General features: G+C 39.6%; 1 protein-coding gene across 6 annotated transcripts in view; it reads left to right on the top strand.

Moving 5' to 3' along the window:
• Nucleotides 1-24,134, top strand: part of LOC143019700 (uncharacterized) — a 52,944-nt gene that overhangs the window by 341 nt on the left and 28,469 nt on the right. For 2 of the 6 annotated variants that reach the window (XM_076175678.1, XM_076175674.1), the window contains exons 2-10: nt 6,613-6,707; nt 8,296-8,543; nt 10,397-10,550; nt 11,756-11,914; nt 12,024-12,139; nt 13,030-13,149; nt 15,582-15,793; nt 22,420-22,570; nt 23,734-23,835. In XM_076175678.1, coding sequence (XP_076031793.1) covers nt 6,632-6,707; nt 8,296-8,543; nt 10,397-10,550; nt 11,756-11,914; nt 12,024-12,139; nt 13,030-13,149; nt 15,582-15,793; nt 22,420-22,570; nt 23,734-23,835 — 1,338 coding nt within the window. In that variant the 5' untranslated portion in view covers nt 6,613-6,631. Of the gene's footprint in view, nt 1-440; nt 465-907; nt 1,033-1,262; nt 1,286-1,369; nt 1,462-6,612; nt 6,708-8,295; nt 8,544-10,396; nt 10,551-11,755; nt 11,915-12,023; nt 12,140-13,029; nt 13,150-15,581; nt 15,794-22,419; nt 22,571-23,733; nt 23,836-24,134 lie in introns of those variants that run through there. The other 4 variants (XM_076175676.1, XM_076175673.1, XM_076175677.1 and 1 more) reach the window with 4 other exon arrangements.

Here is a 24,134-nt window from a genome sequence, read left to right as displayed (position 1 = left end):
ACAATAATTACACCAATTGAAAATATATCTACATTTATTTTCAGCTCTGAAGAATCGGGAAAATCAAGGGAACTGTAAAATTACTAAGTAAACTGACTCGAGTCACATCCCACATGCCCAAATAGGCCATCTTATAATCACAGAAATATATACATGGAGGATAATGAAGCCATAGTCAACGTTAGCGAGTGTAATGCTTATGTTGCCGATGCATCAATGGAAACATGGTGGAGGCGTATTGATTCACACAAGCCAATAAAATTTCCCATGATTTCCTCTGGGCAATCCCCCATACAGTCACCCTTCTTATCCCTAACAGCTATGGGCAGGATCGGTGATTTGTTCTGGCTTTGAGTTCCGTGAGTTGCCCCATCGTCTGCTCCACCGAGGGTCGTTTTATGTGCACCATTGATCGTGCATTGTACACGGAGACCAGTGGTGTGATATAATCGCACATTTCTAAGGTTGCACCTTAAAAAAGGACACGCATATAGGAACGTTTCAAAGATTCTATCATGTTTTTTTTTTGTAATATTACTGTATATAGTTTTTAATATATCTCGCAACTAGGTACTACAAGACCAACAAGAAGTATTGATTAGGAACATAAGTGGTGGAATATTTTCTAGGTTATTTGCGTGAATACTAAACGTGAGATTGTGAATATCATGAACCATAATTCATCGTAATAATGGAAGTCTTAGTTTGTAGAATTTTCTCAAAGTTCAATATGATTATTCAAGAATAGTAAATACTTCGCAATTTATCGAACGCTATGACGTGCGCCTACATAGAAATATATAATTAGAGTTGTATGGGACACTAAAGCGCAAGAAGTTACATGTCTTTCTACCTTCAGCTATTAATGCCTGTTAATACATTTTTAACCCGTATACATCTTGTATAACATTTACCTAGCCTTTGTCGTCGACAGTGTGAGAAAATTCGTGTAGGAATGTTGTATCGAACTTGCGAAAGCAAAACAAATTTAGTCACCCAAGTTCTCGAGGAGGTAGTGACTGCAAGTGTGAGGTATACCATTATTGAAAGTTTAACAAAATTTCCTGAAATATGTTGTTCGTAATATTATGTTTGAAGTACATCATATAACTAAGAATCATTACTTAAAGATATTTATATGGTTTATATACTTGTAAAAACGAGTTTTCGCCTTTTACTGCCACTTGAATGAATAAATCTGGTATGAGTCACCTAAAAAGTATGAGGGTTTTCCTTAACTTCGCAAAGTAAAAAGTCAACATGTATGTAACATTGGACTTCTCTGGTGTGTTTTTTATTCATAGGTTATTTTATATGTACTGTAAATCATTATTTAAAGCTTGAACATTCCAAGTAATGGGAGTGGCAGGTCAGTCACCTTCAGTGATAAATGTAACAGTGACACCCTCTTTTGAGAATTATTGGCCTTTGAGTTATGTTCAGGTTATATAGAAAAGAGAGGTAAGTCCTCATTCACTGCTCTTGATATTTCCCTATTATATGCCATTCCAAATAAATTGTGGACACCTCCTGTCTTTAGAATAGATCAACAAAAATTGAAGAATACTCTAGGGAGGAAAGGTCATTTGACAGTTATATATTTATAACGATGTAGTGATTGTGTTCAAAGTTGTAAGTGATTGTTTTATGTTGGATTATTACTTATAGGTATGTGTTTTTGCAAAGATGTTATATGCCCTCCATATAATTTTTTATGAACAATTTGATTGACATTTTGGTATAATTTTCCTAGCATGTTTGCAAGGGTCTTTTTTCGATCTTTTTTGGTTTTGAGAATTAATAGATGTGAATTTTATTAATAACAAAAAATCATCATAAATGAGGAATTATAAAATCAATGTTTATGGCAAAATATGAGCAATTTGATATGAAAGTTGTAGTTGTGCCTGAGAAATGACAGAATAGAGTGTATAGGTCTTGCTTGCCAAAATATCAAAAAGAACTTACAAAGAATATAAAAGACACAGTGATGCGTGGCTTTGAGTTTCACTTTTTTTTTTTTTGTATTAGTAATCTTTGGCAGTTGCATGCCATATACTGTATGCAGGAATGTAGAATTGTACCCAGTGCCGTAATAAAGAACAGGAAAAGCATTCTAATTAGTGGGTGATATGGGGTTGGTATTATTTTACTTTTCTGCATGCAAGAATTTTCCCCCTTTATTGCTCTTATGTATTTCTTCTAGAAAAGTATTTTGAGTATAAGATTACTGCAGAAAATAATAATTGGCCCAATGTCATGTCAAAGTATGAAATGCTTAACGAAGTCCATACCAGTAGTGAAGTTGTCAGAAGGATGGCATAGGGCCAGCTGAAGGTTACTGGAATGGAGGGCAAGTAGTTCTCGCTAGATCATGATCTCCTGTCTCCAAAAGGAAACTTGTTAGAAATATGATAACCTTAGGAATGTATAGTATACCTGAACACGCAGTTTCATTAGTTTGTGCCTTGCTGTAGGGAAGTTGAGATTTACAGTGGGATCTGTATAGGGCATGGTTTGGTGGTCAGATAAGGTTAACTAGTAGATATAGCTGTCACTAAAACACAGACTGGAACAAAATGAAGTGAAATGAAAAATTGACAAACCAAATTGGTTGTTAAAACAAATCTACATTTGTATATTTCCATTTTTATTTCATTCATTTCTTTATGTAATGAAATAAAATTCAAGAGTTGGTAAACCTTGTGGCAACATACCATAAAAGGGATTTCATATGAAAGGCAGAATGGAGGCAGTCAAAGGGTCTCAGCATAGAGGGCAAGGAGGTTACACTTAGTAAGATAAGTAAGAACCACGCTAGCATGCTTACATTCAGGACATCGTCCAGTGCTAAGACAACATCAGCACAGAATCAAACTGTCCTAGATGCAATCATCATACAGAGGACACTGAGTGCTTCATCCTACACTGTTCTACTGTAACCATCCCTGGACAATATTACAATGTTTCTTGTAGTGACCTATGGGCCTGTCGTTATTACTGCAAGAAAGACCTGGGCCAATGGATTGATTGATGGATTGAATAATTGACAGAGATACTGGTAACAATAGGTTGTTTGTTAATTTTGGTGTTTAAAACAATACTGTATATTGTTGGAGTCAGGTAAGTGAGATATTAGAAGTAAATATACTTTTTCCAAGTGTTCTGTGGAAATTATAGATGTGGATTGTAGATGTAAGGTTAGCTATTTATTGAATTATGAAAGGCATGGAAGTCCTTGAGAGAGAAGATTTATGAAATTGGGATAGAAGAAAAACAAGGGGACATGAAAAGAGACTCAAAACGGACAGTTGTAGAAGAGATCTAAATAAACAGATTTCCACACAAAAAGGTGGATGTCTGGAACAAATTGGACGAAACAATTGTGTGCAAATACCATACATGAATTTAAGAACAAACTTGATGTTGCGAGATACAAAGATGGGACACGGCGTGCATAGTTCTCCTTCCTGTAGAATACGACTAAGTAAAAATATATACATATTTTTTATGGGTTTTATTGTCTGCTTATGAGACCATAGATTTTTTTGTTATAAGGAAAACTCAGCAATAATGAGTGAAGATGTATTTTTGGATGCCTATTATAGATTAATTTTGAAACAACTAGTTGTAAGTTTTTCTTTAAGCCGTAGATGATTGAAATTTATATGATTATTCTTAAATCTTTAAGGGTCTGTCGCAATATAGAGAATGAAATGCACAACAGTAATTGTTTTGTGATCAGTGTGTATTTTCATATTTATGTGCTGTAAGGATATAGGTGTTTGAGACTGATGTTAGATTATTTTTTTGGTTGTGGGATTGATGGATGGGATTTAGGGGTCTTGCATAGTTTTATGTAGATGTGTAGATACTTGGAATAGCTTAGATGGTTATATAACCCAAGCGGGAACATTACATTGAATTAAATTCTAAATATGATAATTGGAAATCAAAGGTAGACCAAGATGGAACTGTACACGAATTTGAGGCTAGGTATGATAAATTGGAAACGGTCCAACAAGCACTACTCTTTTCCTGTATACTACAATTTGGTAAATACAGAAATGCACATATATTATTTTCCTGTACTGCTCAGTGGGGATGATTTTGGTTGCCATTTGTAAATGTAAATTTTGATGATTTTAGTATGTTGAGATATTCTTAATGCTTTGTTTTGTGTAGTTAGTTTTCTTGATTATAGGCATGGACAGATTTTTGTTTTGTTTTTCTTTTATCTATTTGTATATTGTGATTAGTATTTGTTTATCCTGACCAAAACCTGTACTTGCTCTAGTTAAATTTTACTGTTAGGTTCTTGATGTGTGGATTGAAGGACATGTATATCAGAAGTTAGTCTTAGGAATTAAGACTCTTGACCAATGAACTTCCTCGCTTGACTTCTTGTAGAAGGAAAATAAGAAATGGAGTATCCCTAATCCCCTCACATTGTCCCTTTAATGACACATATTAGAACATGATGGCAAAAAAATTCCCCGCCACCACATAGGGATCAGGTAGAGGTGGAGTAATAGAAGCGATAAAGGACAGGTTCAGGGGAAGAGCATAAAGGAAGGACAACTGTAATACAGAAGTATCATCATTCCTTTATGAATAGAGATTTAATGTGAACATAGACAAGTGATTTGTGGCTGTGGTCCATAGTTGTGCCACAAAACAGTACCTAAAGTGTTATCTGTTTGTTCATAGTCAATGCCCCAAAAGAGAGCAGATGTAAAGTGGATAGGAATTTGACAGATAATTTTTGTAAAGAATAAGATGTTTTGGGAGGAAATAAAACGAGTAAGGAAGGGTGAGTCAGGTAGAGAGGAAAAGATAAAGAGTGCAGATGGATAGGTTTTAATGGAAGTAAAGGGAGTAGGGAGAAGATGGATAGAGTCTTTCAGGGATTTGTTAAATATGGAAGAGGTTAGGAAGGAAGGTCCAGCTTGCCAGAAGATGCACTGTTCATTTGTGGTGGCAAACGGAGGACACCCTCCCTCCCCTAGGATGGATCCAAACTTTTTTCTTCGTTTTATTCTTCTTCTATCTTTTCTTCTAATGTTAGGTTTCTGATGTGTGGGCTGAAGAATGTGTATTCTTTGTCACTAGCAGAAAGTTGTAGGAAATGGAGAGCAGTTGCCAATTGTTAGCTTTCCATGTGTAAGAGTGTAAGAAATACAGCTGATGTTGATAGAAATATTGGGCTCAGTACAGAGACTGAGTGTCAGCCCCTCAAGGCTGCACCTTCTAATGGAGGTGAGGGGTTGATAGGTTTTGAAAATAAGTAGCTTCACTGTCCATCTTGCAGGATTTACTACTGGCTGCTTCTTTGACATACGGCTGTCTTAAGTGAACAATATTACTGATAATTTCTTGTGGGGGAGGCCTTTGTTCAATTTTTTGTAAGCCATTATTCTAGTTTGTCTTTTTAAGTTTGGGTGTTCTGAGCTGATGTTTTGTAATTGCTGTACTGGGATATTATCAGGTCATGTGTATGGCTAAGGCTTTGGTGTTATGTATATATATAAAGAACTAGGTATAAAGGACTCATAGAATCATAGTGCAGCCACAGCATAGTATCCAACAATTAGGAAAACAAAGATAACCCACCAATACTACAAGATGAAACCCTAAATAACAGGCTACACCAAAACAATACTAGTAGAACATCTACACTCTGGAACCAAGGTCTTCAGTATTGAATGGCACATGAAAATGATGGACACAGTTCTTTGCAAGAGCCCTTGAACCAACCTAACTTGTACATCACATCACACAAGCACTGCCCACCAAATATAATGTAAAAACAGTATTTATCCAGTGCACTGTATGGAGCAAAGATTTGGAATTTAAGAGGGGAAGTGTGAATATTTTTGGGATAAAGGATTTGAGAAATATGGTAAGTGATACCAGAATGGATAGAGTGAGAAATATGGAGGTAAGGAAGAGAATGGGGATAAGAAGAGAGGTGTTGGGTGGGGTAGATCAAAGAGTGCTGAGGTAGTGTGGTTGTATGGGAAGAATGAGTGAAGAAAGTGCAGAAAACATAAGTGGGTAGAGGAAACTTAAGAGGAAGAGCAGAATGAAGAGGATGGACAGAGTAAAAAAAGGTCCCTGGATGCACAGGGATTCTCAATGGATCTGGGTAGAAAAAGTGCAAAAGATAGGAATGAATTGAGGAAGAGTGTGAGGATGATGCAGCATGAAACAGTGTTCTCACCTGCCCTGCAAAATATTTTGAGTGGATGAGGAGGGGGGTTTGCCATTTCATGAAGTTGTGGGGGTGAACCAGCTTCAGCTTTTGGGTTTATCTGTGGAGGTGCTCTGTCTTTCTGCATTGCTAATGACCCGAGCAGTGTGGTGGGGGACATGATGATCTTTCATCCATGAGGTGCTGAGATGGAGTGGCCATTAAATGTACATATTCATATCAAAACCCCTTTCCCTTTTATAATAGTGGCATTTCACTACATGGATGAGAATATGATGAAGAAAGTCAATGAAAGCTTGATATGGCCCAGACCAGAATACACAGTAGTGATGTAATCACCATATGTATCTGTATATATTTATAGCTTATTTAATTAGTTATGTTTTTATTTTTTTCAGTTCATAGAAGGTGTCAGTCATGGCAGCAGAAGATGCACTTTGCAGCCTTAAGCGGCTTTTGATCACTGGATCAAACTCCAAGTTGTACTCTGGAGGTAGGTGTATGTTTCATTGATCTAAGGACTGAGATAAAAACGTGTCATTGGGTAACATACCCTATATGGGGTATTCACTGGACAAGTTTTATGCACACAATATTTAAGAAAAAAATTGTGACATGCTTGTAGACTTGTGGACTTGAATCATACAGCAACCTTTTATGATTGGAAACTAATCTTCAGCCAGATGCAACCATCACACTGAGGACACTACTGGTACACTACAATATACTACTACTACATGTGAATAAATAGTTTTCCATGTAGATGCATAAATATTTGGAATTTAAGGTGATATAGCCCAGGTTGGAACAATACATGAATTCAAATTTAAGTATGATAATTGTAAATTAAGGATATGGAACAAGTTGGAACTATACATGAATTTGAGGCTAGGTATGATAAATTGGGAGAGTAGGAGATGGGACCCAACAAGAGTTACTCCTTTCCTGTATACTACAGTTGGATAAGTACAATGCCCCACACTAACACTCCCTAGACAACAACACAATATATCTTCCCTGAGAGACCTGTGGACCTGCCCAGAGGTTGTTGCTGGTTACCTGAAGGGCGTGGGTCTTCTGCAAGAGAGACCAGGGGCAACAGAATGATTGATCTTCACTCAAAGAAAAATACTGATCACTTTTATTTTCTACTGACACCCCTCTTGCCCACCTGAAATTTCTCTAATACCACCTCTTCAGTGTAATTTTGTTCTCAAGGATAGTGATGATGATATGGTTTAACATCAGGAACCCCCCCCCCCTTATTGGGAGGCTATAATGGTGCCCCTTACAGAGGACTTTGTAGTGTGGACTTTAATGAACTCTGCCCTTGATTCAACTTTGTCATTGGCAGGATTTGAACTGCCATTCCCTTGACCTTTGCCACAAGTAACAACACCCTAACTTGCTCAGCCAGCGAGCTTCAAAAGGATAATAACACTGATTATTATAGACACCATATTAAATTGGTTAGAGTGAGCAAGTGAGGATTGGTTGCAAAATAGAACTAGGAAGTATATGAGAGGTACAGAAAGAGGAGAGACAAAGTATGATAATAGTTTGACAGAAAATGTTGAAAAGAATAAAACAATCATTTTGGAAGTGAAAAGAATGAGAGGGAAGAGGTGAACTTGGTTCAGAGAAAAAGATAAAGGGGGCAGATGGACAGATATTAATGGAAGTGAAGGTGGTAAGGGAAAAATGGGGGAGAATATTGTGGGACTCTGTTGAATGTGGCATGAGACAGTGATGACCCTTCATCCTTGAGGTGCTAAGATGGGAGGAGTAATGAGTGGTTTTTGGATGGGTGTAGGGTAGATGAATGCTTTGGAACCCCCTTCCCCTACTTCATAAAGGGGTAGAAAGGCCCTTTGGCATGTATATGAAAAAAAAAAATTGTGAATATATTTTTTAGTCTCGGCTTTCCACTAGATGCTCTCAGAATATTGTTTATATGTTCCTAAGTTTGTCTTACCATCAATGAGATGTTTGCTGCTACAATTGTTTGAAAGGTATATTGGAGTTTGTTAGTACTGTATTGTGTATAGAAGTGATTTAGACTTGTTTACTTCTTTCTTCAGGCCATGTCATCCACACCATGATAGAATGGTATAATGCCAATGAAAAAAGGAAGTTCATTGACAGATCCTCAGAAAAGGAAACTCCAGAGACAAGGCAGAAGGATGCTCTTCGATCTGTTGACCCCAGCAAGGCACTGCTTGACTTAGCGAATATGGTGCCCATCTTGATCAGTGAAGGAAAAGGGGACTTGGTATTGGAAACATTGAAGGAATATGCAAAGCTGCAGTACTTCGACAAGGAAGCACTGGTAAGTGCTGTAACATCATTAACCTCTTTCTCCAGGCCCAATCCAGAAACCAAGTATCAGCCCCTCAAGGTTGCATGGAGGTGGGGAAAACTGTGCTGGTTTGAGTTTCAGCATGGATATTGGGTCGATTGAAGGTCACTAGCACTATTGTCGGGCTTCCATGTCTGGTTCTGGGAGGCATCCTTGGGCAGGTCTGGCACATTTAAACAAGCTCTTCATGACAAACTACCAAAATTAAAGTGTAACCACTATGAAAGTTAAAGGAGTCTAATTTTACTGGAATATGTTTCTAGTACTTATCAAAAGTCAATAATAGCTAAATACATACATACATATACCAAAGGCTTTTTCCCCTTTACAAGGGAGGTAGCCAAAAAACAAAAGCATAAAAACCACTCCCACCCATTCTGTGCCAACAAACCACTCCCATCCACCCTCTTCCCTCTTATTTTGGCACCTCCTGGATGACGGGTCATCCCTGCATCCTGTCCACTGCCCTGGGTCAGAAGCAGTGTCGCAAGACACAGCACATCCATAGCAAGGCCGCTTCATTAAATCAGCCATCCCCCCTTTCCATTTCCTCATGGAGAAAAGGAGAAGACAGAAATCCCTTCGGGCTGCATCACCCCCCATCCCCCACCCTCTCCCCCTCGTGCATCACAGCATCATCCACACACAACCATTCTCCATTCACCCTAATCTTCTGTCCTTTCCTGTCCTTCCTCAACAGACATTCCTCTCTTTTGTAATGCCCCTTTCACCCCATCCATCCATCTCATCCTAGGACGCCCCCTCATATTCACTCCTTCCACCTCTGCCTTCCACACCTCTTTTACTAATCTTTCTTCACTCATTCTTTCCATGTGTCCAAACCATCCCAATCTTTCATCAACCCTATCTCCCATCTCCTTTTCCATTCCTGTTCTCCTTCTCACCTCCTTACTTCTCACTCTATCCAGCTTAGTAACCCCTACCATACTTCTCAGGTACCTCATCTCAGACACATTCAAACTCCTCCTCTCTTCCTCTCTTATTTTCCATGTTTCTGCCCTGTACAATGCTGTCACCACAATCACTCCTTCATACAATCTCCTCTTAGCATCCATTCCCAAATGTCTATTTCTCATTACACTTTTTAATCCCTCAAGGCATTTACTCATTTCTCTCAATCTACATTCTACCTCCATTTCCACCCCTCCCTTTCCTGTCACAGTCGCACCCAAATATATAAAAATATCCACTTCCTCCAGTCTCTCTCCCTTAATACTTGCTTCCAGTCTGCTGCCACTTTCTCCCCATGTACATCTCATCACCTTACTTTTACCCACATTTATATTCAACTTCCTTCTTTCGCACACCTTTCCAAACTCTGTCACTAATTTCCTCAATCCCTCCTCAGATCCTGCTGCAAACACAGTGTCATCAGCAAACAACAATTGGCTTATCTCCCACTTTTCTCCATTTTTTTTTAAATCTCTAATCCCCTACCCACTACCCTTACATTTACCTCTTGCACCACCCCATCCATGTATAAATTGAACAGCCAGGGCGACATAACACATCTGTGGTGAAGTCCCACCTTTGCCTCAAACCACTCACTCTCTCCATTTCTAATCCTAACACAAGCTCTAAGTACTACTCTCGTAAAGATTCTTGACTGCTCTTAAAAGCTTTCCTCCTATCCCATATATCTGTAATACTTCCCACAGTACCTTCCTGTCTACCCTGTCATAAACCTTTTCCAGATCTGTAAAAGCCCAAAAAACATTCTTACCTTTTATTAAAGCTTTCTCATATATCTGTCATACCACAAAAATCTTATCTATGTTTTTAACACAAGTCTATTTTAACAGGTGCTCTGCTTAGTTGTTGCTGCTAAACAACCAGATCAGAAGAACTTGGTGACCAAATGCTACTCCTTAGTCAAGGAACTGTGTCCAACTACATATATGTTCTTCTTGTTCATACAACTGTCTGAAATAATTAGCAAGGCTAATGATAAAACAGGTAAGTTCCCAAGATTTCATTATGGGGTTTGTGACAAGCCTTATGTTAATTTAACATGTGAGTTAGGAGGTCTGCTGTCAAAGCTATCAGTTTATCTGTTTTGTTACCTTCATCCCCAAAATACAAAGAGTGGAGGAGTCATGTTTGGTCCCTTAGATCTCTGGAAAGAAATGATGACCTTTTATTGGTGTTGTATTACCCTCTTCAGTACAAGTCAAGTTCTTGCACACAGCATTGGATGCCTGATGTATGCTGATTCGATGATGCATCACAATATTTGCATATAGAATATAAAGTCACTGCTGAATTACTTATTCTCTTTCACTGTGAGTAATAATAAATGCATAAAACATGATGAAACTAGTTCACAGAATTTGGGAGTCACTCAGCTACAACTACAAAATGAATATAATTAGGATGCCAATGCTGGGCCTCCTTGTATACCCAGTCATGCCTCATAACACCTACGTAGGTGTCATGGTATGGAAGAGGCTAATGTAGTATCTGCCCCATGCTGAAGGACTGTTTTGGGGTGCTCCTATGGACCAGAGCCACATTTCATTTGTCTTTGAGTTTAGAATCTCAGCTCAAAAAGGAATTATGACATTTGTACTATTCTTGCTCCTGTTTCATGAAGTACCACATCTATAACCACCTCTTACTGATCCCCCTGTAGTTGGGTGGATGGATAAAGAGTTATGCCATTTTTTCTCATGCATGTCATAAAAGGCAACTAAATGGGACAGAGTGAGGGGGACTAGGGATCTTTGACTTGGTATCTTACTCCTACAAAATGTCAAGTTATATGAGGATCTTCGTATTCTTTTTTCTTCTTCCTTCTTCCCTCTTTTTCCTTTTTTCTTATTCCTTCTTTCCTCTTCCTTCTTTTGTCTTCTTATGTCTTCTTCCATCTTCTTCTTTTGTCTTCTCCCTTCTTGTTTCTTCTTCTTCATCTTTTTCTTCTTCTTCTTCTTTCCTTCTTCTTCTTCTTCTTCTTCTTTTTCTTCTTCTTTCCTTCTTTTTCTTCTTCTTTCCTTCTTCTTTTTTTTCTTCTTCCCCTTCTTCTTCTTCCTCTTCTTTCCATTATGTTTGTAGAAGAACTGCATAACTTGCAGTGGAGATTTCAATCAAGGTAGAATAAGAAGTTATGTTTTGTGGTATTAAATTTTGCAGCAGTAGTTTTATCCCTTTTGTGTGTTCTTCAGGTTGGGGGAGAGGCTTACGACGAGCTGTGAACTACTGGTATCGTTCAAAGGATCCCAAACAGTTAGCATTAGAAGTGACGCGCTATCGGAGTGTCCTTGGTTGGGAGCACAAAGATGTGATCAAACTAGCACATATAAGAATGAACGACCTCTGTATGGGTAAGAACCATGTCTTTTCTGTTTACATGTATCTGAGTGTAATAGCAGGAGCAGCTTAGTGAACTGAGTCTACTGTATAGTATATTAAGAGAAATTGATCTCATTCCAGGCACTCAAGTTGTTCTGCATTATGTTTTTACTGGACTGGAGAAGACCAAGGAAGTTTATGAAACCAAAGAGAACACGGGTGAACTCCTGGAACTACTCACTGCCTTGAATATAGATGTATGGAAAGTTTAAGTGTATCTATACAAGTTTAAATGTCATGGTCCCCTCTCTAAGCCTCATATCAGCTTATTGGTAGCAGTGGCTGGCCAAGAGAGGACCATGAACAACATGTTCATTAGAGCTGCAGTTCAGCACACTGGATCTATGGATAAATCAGGCTCTGATCTCCTTTGTATGTGTTTTATTTTGTATATATGTTTGCGGCCCTGCTGTGGATGCACTTTGTCTTGCTGCATGGTGTCTGACCTAGACAGTTGTCATCCATGAGGAGCTAAGATGAGAAGGCAACAAATGGGTGGTGGATAGGAATGAAATGGGTGGGAGTGGGTTTGTGCCTTAGCTGGATACCTCCATTAGAAGTGGGATAATGATGATGATGTTCCCTAGGCTGGTTCTTCACTGAAAGCTTTCCAGTTTGCTCTTTGACTAAAGAGACAAATTATATGGGAAGAGACCTTTGGTATATAGATAGATAGTTCATGTTTGCTTTTTAGTTGATTTCTCTTTTTCTGAAGGGTGGCTATCTCTTCTGTGTAATTGAGGTTGTATTTCTTTAGCCACTATGACTATGTCTTTTACTCTGTTTTCTGGATGGTCATTGCAATTTCATCTACCAAGGGTATTTTCATCATCATCATCATCATCATCATCCCCCTTTTAAGGGGGTAGCTAGTCAAAACATGCAACCACTCCCACCTATTCCACTCATATCCCCCACCCTTGTTTCCCTCTCGTCTTAGCTCCTTGTGGATGAGAGGTCATCCCTGTCACCTGCCCATTGCCCAGGTCAGAGCTAATGCAGCAAGACACAGTATATCCAAAGCAGGGCTTCTTCACTTACATGGTGCCCTTCCCTCCTCAATGAGTAATATGTCTTGTTATTTCAGGAAAAACTTGGGAGCAACTTTAAAACTGAGACTGTCATCAATAAAGGACAGAAAGTCCATGAGAATTATGGCAAGGTTTCCTTCCATGATATTCCATCTCAGAGCCTTAAGAGTTCAGAGGTAAGTTTAAAAAAGTTTAGCAGACAAAACAACTGACACTGAGTCAGATCCAGTTTTACATGTCACTTTATTATATTTCAATTGTTTCCACTTCCTATCAAATATATCTGATAGTCTCTTTGCACTTTTGTCCAATTTCAATACTTTGCTTTTTTTTTTTTTCCTTCTTTTTTTTCTTAGCATTGATATGAATTTTTCACACATGGCTTCAGTCGTATATTCTGTCTAGATCTTATAAAACTGTTTGCAAGCTTCATCTTTTATTCTCATGATCTTTGCAGCATCTGGGAACATGTTAGTGTAGCTAATCACATCTTTCATCATGTCATTTATGTAAATCAAGAACATTAAACAAGGGACTAACAATGGGTACATGCACAAGGTGGTCCTACAGGAAGATTGTCAGAAAGTCATTTCCCTGTTGCCCATCATCAAACCCTCTCAACTCTTTCACTTCCATTTGGAGGTGGAGCCCTCAGGTACTGACACTCTGTCTTTGGACTGACCCCAAGATTTCTCTTTATCAGCAATGCAAATGAGAACTGACAGCTGGTAACCACTCTTCTCCTGCTGCTTTCAGCTGGTGACAAAATCAATCCCACATTAACACAATGCAGACATTAGTCTGAGGTTTCTTCTCAAAGATATCTATAGGAGAACCTGAGGACCATTGGCAGTTGCTGTGGGACTGTGGGTTTCTAGCCAGCAGTATTTGGGGCAATACCTGTGAAGGTGCCACATTTTTCCTATATCTATTTTGTTAGTTTTTCCTTGGTTGTAGAAGAGACTGGTTGCAAAATAGGATGAGAGAAACATATTGTTGCAAGCCCTGTTGCAAAGGGGAGTGACAGTGAAATGTACATAGGACAATTTACCTGTTTATTAATTGATTGGTAATGCATACAAAAGGGCACATGGTATGTGCAGGAAAGCTAACAGGCACCTGTTTGCATGGGCCCTGAAGGGGCACATCCTTCACTTCACAGGGCAAAGATGCTGCAGAAGTTCTATCTAGATATGTTTGGAACTACTTAGCAGTTCCATGGTCAGGGCACGTTTACGTGTGTGTGACATTGGTATGCTTTCGAATGTCCTAAACCCACACTGTTCCTCACCAATTACCCCCTCTGTTCCTCTCCTGATCTTCTCAATCAAAATCCTACCATAAACCTTCCCACCTACACTCAACAAACTGATCTCTCTGAAACTACTACACTCACACTTGTCCCCTTTTCCCTTATAAAGTGGAACTATACAGGCAACTCCTCCATTCCTCCAGTACTCTACCCTCTTTTAAACAAACATTAAACAACCTCACCAACCAGTCCACCATCACTGTACCTCCCTTTTTTAGACAATCCGCATGACACCCATCCAACCCAGGTGCCTTATCTGCTCTCATCATTTTAACAACTGCTTTCACCTCAGCAATATGGCAGCAAATTGGAGGTAAGTATAAAGAGAGAAAAGGCTGGAGGAGGTGGATACCTTTAGATACTTGGGGGCGCATGTGGCAAGAAAGGGATGAGTGGAGGTGGAGGAAGATTGTAAATTGAGAGAAGCAAGTAAAAGCCTTGGGGGATTAAAAAGTGTAATGAGAAATAGACATTTGGGAATGGATGCTAAGAGAAGATTGTGTCAAGAGTTTGGGAAGTTATGCGATAGGAGAAAGTTGAAGGTAAATGTGGGTAAAAGCAAGATGATGAGATGTACAAGGGAAGAGAATGGCAGTGAGTTGGAAGTAAGTCTTAAAAAAGAGAGGCTGGAGGAAGTGGATAGCTTTAGGTATTTGGGGTTGCATGTGTTGGGAAAGGGAGGAGTACAGGTAGAGGTAAATTGTAAATTGAGAGAACCAAGTAAACACCTTGAGGAATTAAAAAGTGTCATGAGTAATAGGCACCTGGGAATAGATACAAAGAGGAGATTGTATGAAGGGGTGGTTTCTGTAATAAACCACAGATTAACATTAATTGACAGGAGTGTAATGTACTGGAACACTAAAAACTAGGGTTGCTATTTTTCTTTTCTTTTCTTTAGAATGCAAATATGTGTGAAAAAGGTGTCTTTTTTTCTTGAGACAAATTCTTTGTTGACCAGTGTTATTTGATAAATGAGTTTTTTTCAAGTTAAATACATGGTCCTGCAGTATCATTTAGTTATAGTGTAGTGTGTATGAAAACATACATACAAAGCCTTTGGTATATGTATATAGGAAAACCCAGGTTGATGCGATTCCACACAATATATAATGGGTAGGAGGTAAAGGGAACATGGGCTGAGGGAAATACTTTTATTCCTGACTAGTTTTGCCTGAGTGGCTTCTTCAGACGAAACTAGTCAGGAATAAAAGTATTTCCCTCAGTCCATGTTCCCTTTACCTCCTACCCACATTCGTCACAATGTTCACACAATATATAATCCTTTGTTCACAGGTGTGGTCTCACTTGCTGGAAAAATTTGACCATGATTCTCTGCTAGCAAGTGTGGGTCGGCTGTCCAAATCCAACCTACTGAATGAACCAAGCAGTTACTTCCTGGCAGACATACTGAAAGATCAGTTTGCTACAGATGACTGTATCAAGGATACCAATCCATCAGCAGCTCTTCTGACTCTTCACGCTTACACTCATCCCAGCAAATTTCCGTAAGATTCTACTGACAGCTTTTTGATATAGAAAAGGGAAAAATGTAGATGTAGAAAGGGAAAAATGTAGGTGTAGAAAAGATGTTACATATTGTAAATAATAATGGAACCAAGAGAAAAAGGAACCACACTAGTATGCTTGTGTTCAGGAGACTATCCAACTAGACAGTATTAGCACAGAAGCTCAACTACTCTGTATTTGACCACCCTTAAAAAAAAATATATATATATATATATATGTATATATATCTTCAACATATTCCATAACACACACACACACACAAACATATATATATATATGTAGAATTAAATACGACAGCATTCTGACAATTGTTAAACTTTTTCTTAATGTTTTCTATTTGTCTTATCAACTTTTTTCCAGTTGTAGGGTGAGCTGATACAAGTTCTCCATAGTTTTCCATTTAATATTCTCGAGCTTTCGTCTTCAAAGAGACATCATCAGGATTGACAAAATTTCTGCAATAATGAATACAAATGTTGGTACATATAAGTTACAAAATAAATTACAAAAATACAAATACAAATATACAGGTAGAACAAAAGATATATAACGAGAGTTATTACTTACGTCTACAAGGAAAGTACAAATGATAGAGAGAAAGGTTTAAATACATAAACTGCTATCCGAGTTCCCATTACGGAGTCTGGCTGATCGTCTGAGTGTGGGGGGTAGGAGGGGAGGGGGAGAGGGGACCTCAGTGTAGCGATGTCTCAGGTTATCGATACTGTACAGCTTAATGCTGGACGTCATGTCCGACTGAATATTTATAGTGGGGGCAGAGTCCCTGATGTGGAATGCCTCCAAGAGTTTCAACCTTCTAGGGTCCTCATTGTACGCAATAATTTTGGTACATTGAACTAAGGTGTCTCTGTCAATATTTCTATTGTGATATTTTGAATAATGGTCCTTGATCGCTCCGTCCTGTTGGTGAAAGGTTAGTCTTCGGCCAGACTCTGTAATGGGAACTCGGATAGCAGTTTATGTATTTAAACCTTTCTCTCTCTCTATCATTTGTACTTTCCTTGTAGACGTAAGTAATAACTCTCGTTATATATCTTTTGTTCTACCTGTATATTTGTATTTTTGTAATTTATTTTGTAACTTATATGTACCAACATTTGTATTCATTATTGCAGAAATTTTGTCAATCCTGATGATGTCTCTTTGAAGACGAAAGCTCGAGAATATTAAATAGAAAACTATGGAGAACTTGTATCAGCTCACCCTACAACTGGAAAAAAGTTGATAAGACAAATAGAAAGCATTAAGAAAAAGTTTAACAATTGTCAGAATGCTGTCGTATTTAATTCTACATGCATCAAAGAAAACCTGCTTCCTTACTTCACGAATATATATGTATATATATGCATGTGTGTGCATGCATATATGTGTATATATATACATATATATATGTATATATATATATACATATATATATATATATATACATATATATACACAACATATTCCATAACACATCTATGTTCTCCAAACCCATCCAAAAGACATCTTTACCCTTTTCCTGAAGATTGTACAGTGGAGTCCCCCAAGAAGCCATACTACCACTAACAATGTTTAACTCATGAGCAACCTTTCTACCCCAAACCCAGAGCATAAGATTATGGTGCTCACATTTGTGAGTGGCCTAATCACCATAGCCCAGTACAGCAACTATAGAGCAATTGCCAAAAACACACAAATATACCTTTATGAGCTATAACTGTGGTCAACGTGAAACAGAATGGCAGCTTCGCCTTAAGAAAAATCATTGGTGACATTACATACTCCAGACAACCAAGGATCAAATGCTGAAATTGAACAGTGAACTTCTGTCGTTGGACAACACCCCAAAATTGCTAGGCTTCATATGTGATGTGCACATGTATTTGAGTTCACCCATGAAGAAGCTCACAATATAACCCAAGTTGGAACCATACATGAATTTCAAGCTAGGTATGATAATTAGAGAGTAAGAGGTAGGACCCCATGAACACTTTCTCATGTTGTTTGGTGTGATTATGTTATTTATTTATTATTTATTTATTTATATGGGGGCGCCCCTACTGACCAGAGCCACACATCATTTTGTCTGTGATAGAGGAAAACTCTGTACATAGAAAAATTATTACACTTTTATACTACGACTGTCCCTCTGTTATGCTGTCCCCCAACCCCTTGTTACTCTCCTGTACCATTTCTCTGAATATTCATTTCCTTTTTTTGCCTACCCTGTGGTGGGGAAAAGAATACTGTGTAACGGGATGGGTGTAACGGTATCGTTACATCATCTCCATCCAACGTTACTTGTAGACAAAATGTAACAGGGTCGTCACATCATCAGCAGAAAGGGTTCACTTGCACAAACACCTTTAAGTTTTTGTTCTTTATTTGTCACATCTTAACCAACTTAGTTTACACACTATTACACAGTCTTATCACTAGGGCACGTCACTAGAACCGCCCGTTCTTCGGGTGTGTGAGCCAGTTTTCATGCCCGGAAGTGATGAGTAGACAAATTCTAGAGTTGCCCTCAATCGTGATCTTTATATTAATGTCTTGTTAGTCTGTTGTCCCACATGGGTGGGGCAACTGCATTAATTACGTATTGATGTCTACTATCATACATGTTAATTATATATCCAGGGGAGGACCATCAGTATACGTAATATCGTATGTCAGTACTGGGTGGCTACTAGATTGATCGCGTGTGTTCGTCTGTGTGTGTGTGTCGTTTGGTGGTCGACAGTGTTGTCGCGAAGCCAAAGGATTGATGTGTCAGGGACTTGTGCATCCCACTGGGCCTCGTGATGCTGAGTTAGGCGTTTTGATGCTTGTGGTGGACAGTGAGTGAAGAAGTGGGTTATATGACTGGGGTTATATTACTCATCATGTATATGAGATGTATACAACTGCCACCAAGTATTTCCACTTGAGTCGTAAAAGGCGACAAAAAAGGGATGGGGGATGGGATTAGAAGTCCTACTACCTGTACCCCCAAAAGGGGAAATTCCTAAAAAAGAAAGAAAAGGCATAAGAGGGTCTGGGAGCTTTCAAACCAATACCCTAAGGTTTGTGTCTTTTAATGTGCGTGGATGTGGTACAGATGAGAGTAAAAGGGAAGAGATAGGCAGTATGTTTGTGAGAAGAGAGATGGATGTACTGGCTTTGAGTGAAACTAAAATGAAAGGAAAGGGCAACTGTGAGTTTGGGAGTGTAGCTGGGAGGTACTCAGGAGTGAAGAGAGGACGAGGGAGAGAAGGGGTGGCTATACTAGTAAGTGAAGAGATAAGTAAGCAGGTAGTGGAGTGGAAGGAGGTGTCATCAAGGTTGATGTGGATGAAGGTGAAGCTGGGAAAGGAGATGTTGGTTTTTGTAAGTGCATATGAGCCTGGTAGTGAGAAGAACGTAGAGGAAAGGGAGGAATTCTGGGTAGATATAAATGAGTGCATAGAGGGATTAGGGGGGAAATGTCAATGGAGTTGTATTGGGAGACCTAAATGCTAGGGTAGGAAATGAACCAATTGACGGTGTGATTGGAAAGGCAAAAATCGTAATGGAGAGTTGATGGTGGAGATGTGTCTTGAAAGAGAGTTGATGATAGCAAATACAGTGTTTAAGAAGAAAGTCAAGCGTGAATACACATGGTAGAGGGTGGTGGATGGAAGGGTGGCAGATAGAGCATTAATGGACTATATAGTGGTGACAAGGAGTATGGTAGGAAGAGTTAAGGATGTACATGTTCTAAGGGGAGATAGTGGGGGAATATCAGATTATTTCCTGGTGGAAGGTAAATTGAGAGTGGAGAATAGGTGGAGAAAGAGGAAAAGGGCAGAAGGTAGGGAGGTACTTAGAGTGAACTGCTTAAATGAAGGAAAAAAGGAGAATAAGTATAAGAAGAAGTTGAGTGAGGAGTGGGAGAGAGTAAAGGATAGAGTAGAACTAGGAGTGGCGGAAGAATGGGGATGGTTCAAGGAGGGAGTCACAAAGTGTGCAAAGATGGTGTGTGGAACAAGGAGGGCGGGAGGAAATAGAAAGAAGGGTAGTGAGTGGTGGGATGAGGAAGCAAAGAAGGGTGTAGAAGAGAAGAAGTCATTCATAGATTGGCTACAAATTAGGACAAGGGAATTGTATGAGAGGTACAAAGAAAAGAGAAAGGAAGTTAAGCATAAGATAAAGGAAGCAAAGAGGAGAGCAGATGTGAAATGGGGAAAGAGTATGACAGAAAATTTTGAAAGTAATAAAAAGATGTTTTGGAAGGAAATTAAAAGAGGAAGAGGAGGCGAATCAAGTAGAGAAGAAAAGGTAAAAAGTGCAGATGGAGAGATGATAATGGAAGAGAAGGCAGTGAGAGGAAGGTGGGCAATGTATTTTAGGGAGTTGCTAAATGTGGAGGAGAATAGGGAGGGAAAGGTAGTCGTAGTGGGAAGGGCTAAAAAAATGAGAGTGATGAGTGAGGAAAATGGAGGAGAAATAGGGAAGGATGAAGTGAAAGCAGCTGTTAAGATGATGAGAGCAGGTAAGGCACCGGGGTTGGATGGATGCCATGCAGAATGTCTGAAGAAAGGAGGTACATTGATGGTGGACTGGTTGGTGAGGTTATTTAATGTTTGTTTAAGAGAGGGTAGAGTGTCTGAAGACTGGATGAGTGCCTGTATAGTTCCACTTTACAAGTGAAAGGGGGACAAGTGTGAGTGTAGTAGTTACAGAGGGATCAGCTTGTTGAGTGTAGTTGGGAAGGCTTATGGGAGGGTCTTGATTGAGAGGATTAGGAGAGGAACAGAGGGAGTAATTGGTGAGGAACAGTGTGGTTTTAGGACAGGTAGGGGATGTGTAGATCAAATTTTTGTGGTAAGACAGATATGTGAGAAAGCTATAGGAAAAGATAAGGATGTTTTTTGGGCTTTTATGGATCTGGAAAAGGCTTACGACAGGGTAGACAGGAAGGCACTGTGGGAGGTACTGCAGATATATGGGATAGGAGGAAAACTGTTAAGAGCAGTCAAGAGTTTTTATGATAGTAGTAGAGCTTGTGTTAGGATTAGAAATTGAGAGAGTGAATGGTTTGAGGTAAAGGTGAGACTTCGTCAGGGGTGTGTTATGTCGCCCTGGCTGTTCAATCTTTACATGGATGGGGTGGTGCAAGAGGTAAAGGCAAGGGTAGTGGGTCAGGGGTTGGAGATGATTAAAGAAAATGGAGAAAAGTGGGAGGTGAGCCAGCTGTTGTTTGCGGACAACACTGTGCATGTAGCAGGATCAAAGGAGGGATTGAGGAAGTTAGTGACAGAGTTTGAGAAGGTATGTGAAAGAAGGAAGCTGAAGATAAATGTGGGCAAAAGTAAGGTGATGAGATGTACAAGGGGAGAAAGTGATAGTAGGCTGGAAGTGAGCATTAAGGGTGAGAAACTGGAGGAAGTGGATAGTTTTAGATACTTGGGTGCGAATGTGACAGGAAAGGGAGGAGTGGGGGTGGAGGTAGAATGTAGATTGAGAGAAGCGAGTAAATGCCTTGGTGGATTAAAAAGTGTAATGAAAAATAGACATCTGGGAATGGATGCTAATAGGAGGTTATATGAAGGAGTGATTGTGCCAACAGCAATGTACGGGGTAGAAACATGGAACAAGAGAGAAGGAGTTTGAATGTGTTTAAGATGAAATGTCTGAGAAGTATGATAGGGGTTACTAGGCTAGAGTGAGAAATGAGGAGGTGAGGAGAACAGGGGTGGAAAAGGAGCTGGGAGATAGGATTGATGAAAGAGTATTAGGATGGTTTGGACACATGGAAAGAATGAGTGAAGAAAGATTAGTAAAAGAAGCGTGGAAGGCGGAGGTGGAGGAAGTGAATATGAGGGGGCGTCCTAGGATGAGATGGATGGATAGTGTGAAAGGGGCTTTACAAAAGAGAGGAAGGACGAGAGAGGACAAAAGATAGGGGTGAATGGAGAAGGTTTGTGTATAGATGAGGCTGTGGTGCATGAGGGGAGGAAGTATGTATTAGAAAAAAAATTGATGCAGCCCGAAGGGATTTCTCCCCGTCTTCTCCTTTCCTGCATGAGGGGATGGAGAGAGGGGGTCGCCGAATTTATGAAGCAGCCTTGCTGTGGATGTGCTGTGTTTTGCGACACTGCTTCTGATCCAGGGCAGTGGACAGGATGCAGAGATGACCAGTCATCCAGGAGGTGCCAAGATAGGAGGGAGGGAGGAGGGTGGAGGGTAGAGGAATATATGGGAAATGAAATGGGTGGGAGTGATTTCTATGCCTTTTTCTTTTTGGCTACCCCCCCGTGTAAGGGGGAAAAATTCTTTGGTATATGTATGTATGTATGTATTTTATTTATTTATTTATTTATTTATTTATTTTTTTGTATACTTGGTTATACCATTGTTGTATTGCTACATTGCTTCTGACCCAGGTAGTGGGTAGGAGACAGGGATGACCCTTCATCCACAAGGAGCTAAGATAAAAAGGAAACAAGGGCAGGGGGATGGGAATGGTATGGGTGGGAGTGGGTGTGTACACTTGACCTGGCTACCTCCCTTATAAAGGGGAAAAAGTTCTTGATATATAGACAGTTTATACCATTTCCTGAATTTTCTTTTTTCACAGGGATAGATTAAAAGAAGAGAAGAAAATGATCGACACAGCTCATGGGCTAGCTGTTAGAAAAATGACCTCAAATATTAATGTCAGGAGAAATGCTGAGGCCAGTGGTGTTGTAATCAAGGCACTCAACAAACTCGTTGCCCAGGCAGCACAGGTGAGGACCCAGCCCTTATCAAATTGCCTTAGTTTTAATAAACTTATAATGTTGTTGAGATAGTGATGTATACATAATGACACTGCGTTTCATGAATTGCAGCCACATCTATAGTTACAGCATAGTGTGATTATATTTGACAAGGGAGCAGTGATGGGTGGTACTTGCTGTTGGTTTTACTTTAAAATGTATGTCGGAGAGAATCATCTCCTGCTTTCCATCTACAAGACCAATTGAAATTGGTTTTGTAGATGGACAGTATGAAATGATCAAAATTGGTTTTGTAGATGGACAGCAGGAAACGAGTGAGAAATGAGGAGGTGAGGAGAAGAATGGGGGTGGAAAAGGAGTTGGGAGATAGGGTTGATGAAAGAGTATTGGGATGTTTTGAACACATGGAGAGAATGAGTGAAGAAAGATTAGTAAAAGAGGTGTGGAAGGAGTGAACATGAGGGGGTGACCAAGGATGAGATGGATGGATGGGGTAAAAAGGGTATTGGGAAAGAGGAAGGACAGGAGAGGACAGAAGATAGGGGTGAATGGAGAATGGTTGTATATGGATGATGCTGTGATACATGAGTGGGAGTGGGTGGGGGATGGTGGTGAGGGAGTATGTGTGAGAAATAAATTGATGCAGCCAGAAGTTATTTCTCCCCGTCTTCTCCATTTCTGCGTGAAGGGAGAAAGAGGGAGAGTTGCCGATTTAATGAAGTGGCCTTGCTGTAGATGTGATGTGTGTTGGAACACTGTTTCTGACCTGGGGCAGTGAGTGAGATGCAAGGATGACCCATCATCCAGGAAGAACCAATATAAGAGGGAAGGAAGAGGGTGGATGGGAGTGAAGTATGTGGGGATGGAATGGGTGGGAGTGGATTTTATGCCTTTGTTTTTTGGCTACCTCCCTTGTAAAGGGGAAAAGCCTTTGGTATATGTATGTATGTATGTATGTAATGATGATTGCCTTAACATCACGAATTCCCCCCTATCAGGAGGCTGGGACGGTGCCCCTTACAGTGGACATTGTAGTGTGGAATTCATTGAACTATGCCCTTAGTTCAACTCACCCCAAGCATGATTCAAATCGTCATTATGTATGTATTATTCTTTCAGGTCTGATACATTTTTTCAAGGTTGTAATTTATATCTATTTTATTGTTCTTCAGCAAAGAAGAAAACCTGATGGATGCATGGCCCTCTGCATCAATGTTCATCACCAGATGACCACCAGCACTGTTTGGGCCAATAATCCAGAGGGCAAGGGAGAGGTCAGTATTTGTACCTATATTTTTGTTACAGGGTTCTTGCTCAAAGTGAAGGAAGGAAATATCTTGGACAATATATTTTTGGGTGGAATCAGGGCTTTGTGTGAGCTGGTCTGTGCCATAGTTGGGTTGGGTATTCCTCTCCAGGGCCACTATTTCCTCACAGTTCTTACACAAATATATGGTAGACAAGTAAGTATTGCACATTGGACTTTGATTACCCCCATTGATCCTCCTAATGTGTAGTCGGACACAGGTACAATGCACATGCTTCTGGGGTGTCTCCCTTCCCTCATTCAGCG

Source organism: Oratosquilla oratoria, chromosome 37, assembly GCF_046742065.1.
Source record: "Oratosquilla oratoria isolate Oo_2021 chromosome 37, ASM4674206v1, whole genome shotgun sequence".
Lineage (NCBI taxonomy): Eukaryota > Metazoa > Arthropoda > Malacostraca > Stomatopoda > Squillidae > Oratosquilla > Oratosquilla oratoria.
This window is presented reverse-complemented; position numbering and strand designations above follow the sequence as displayed.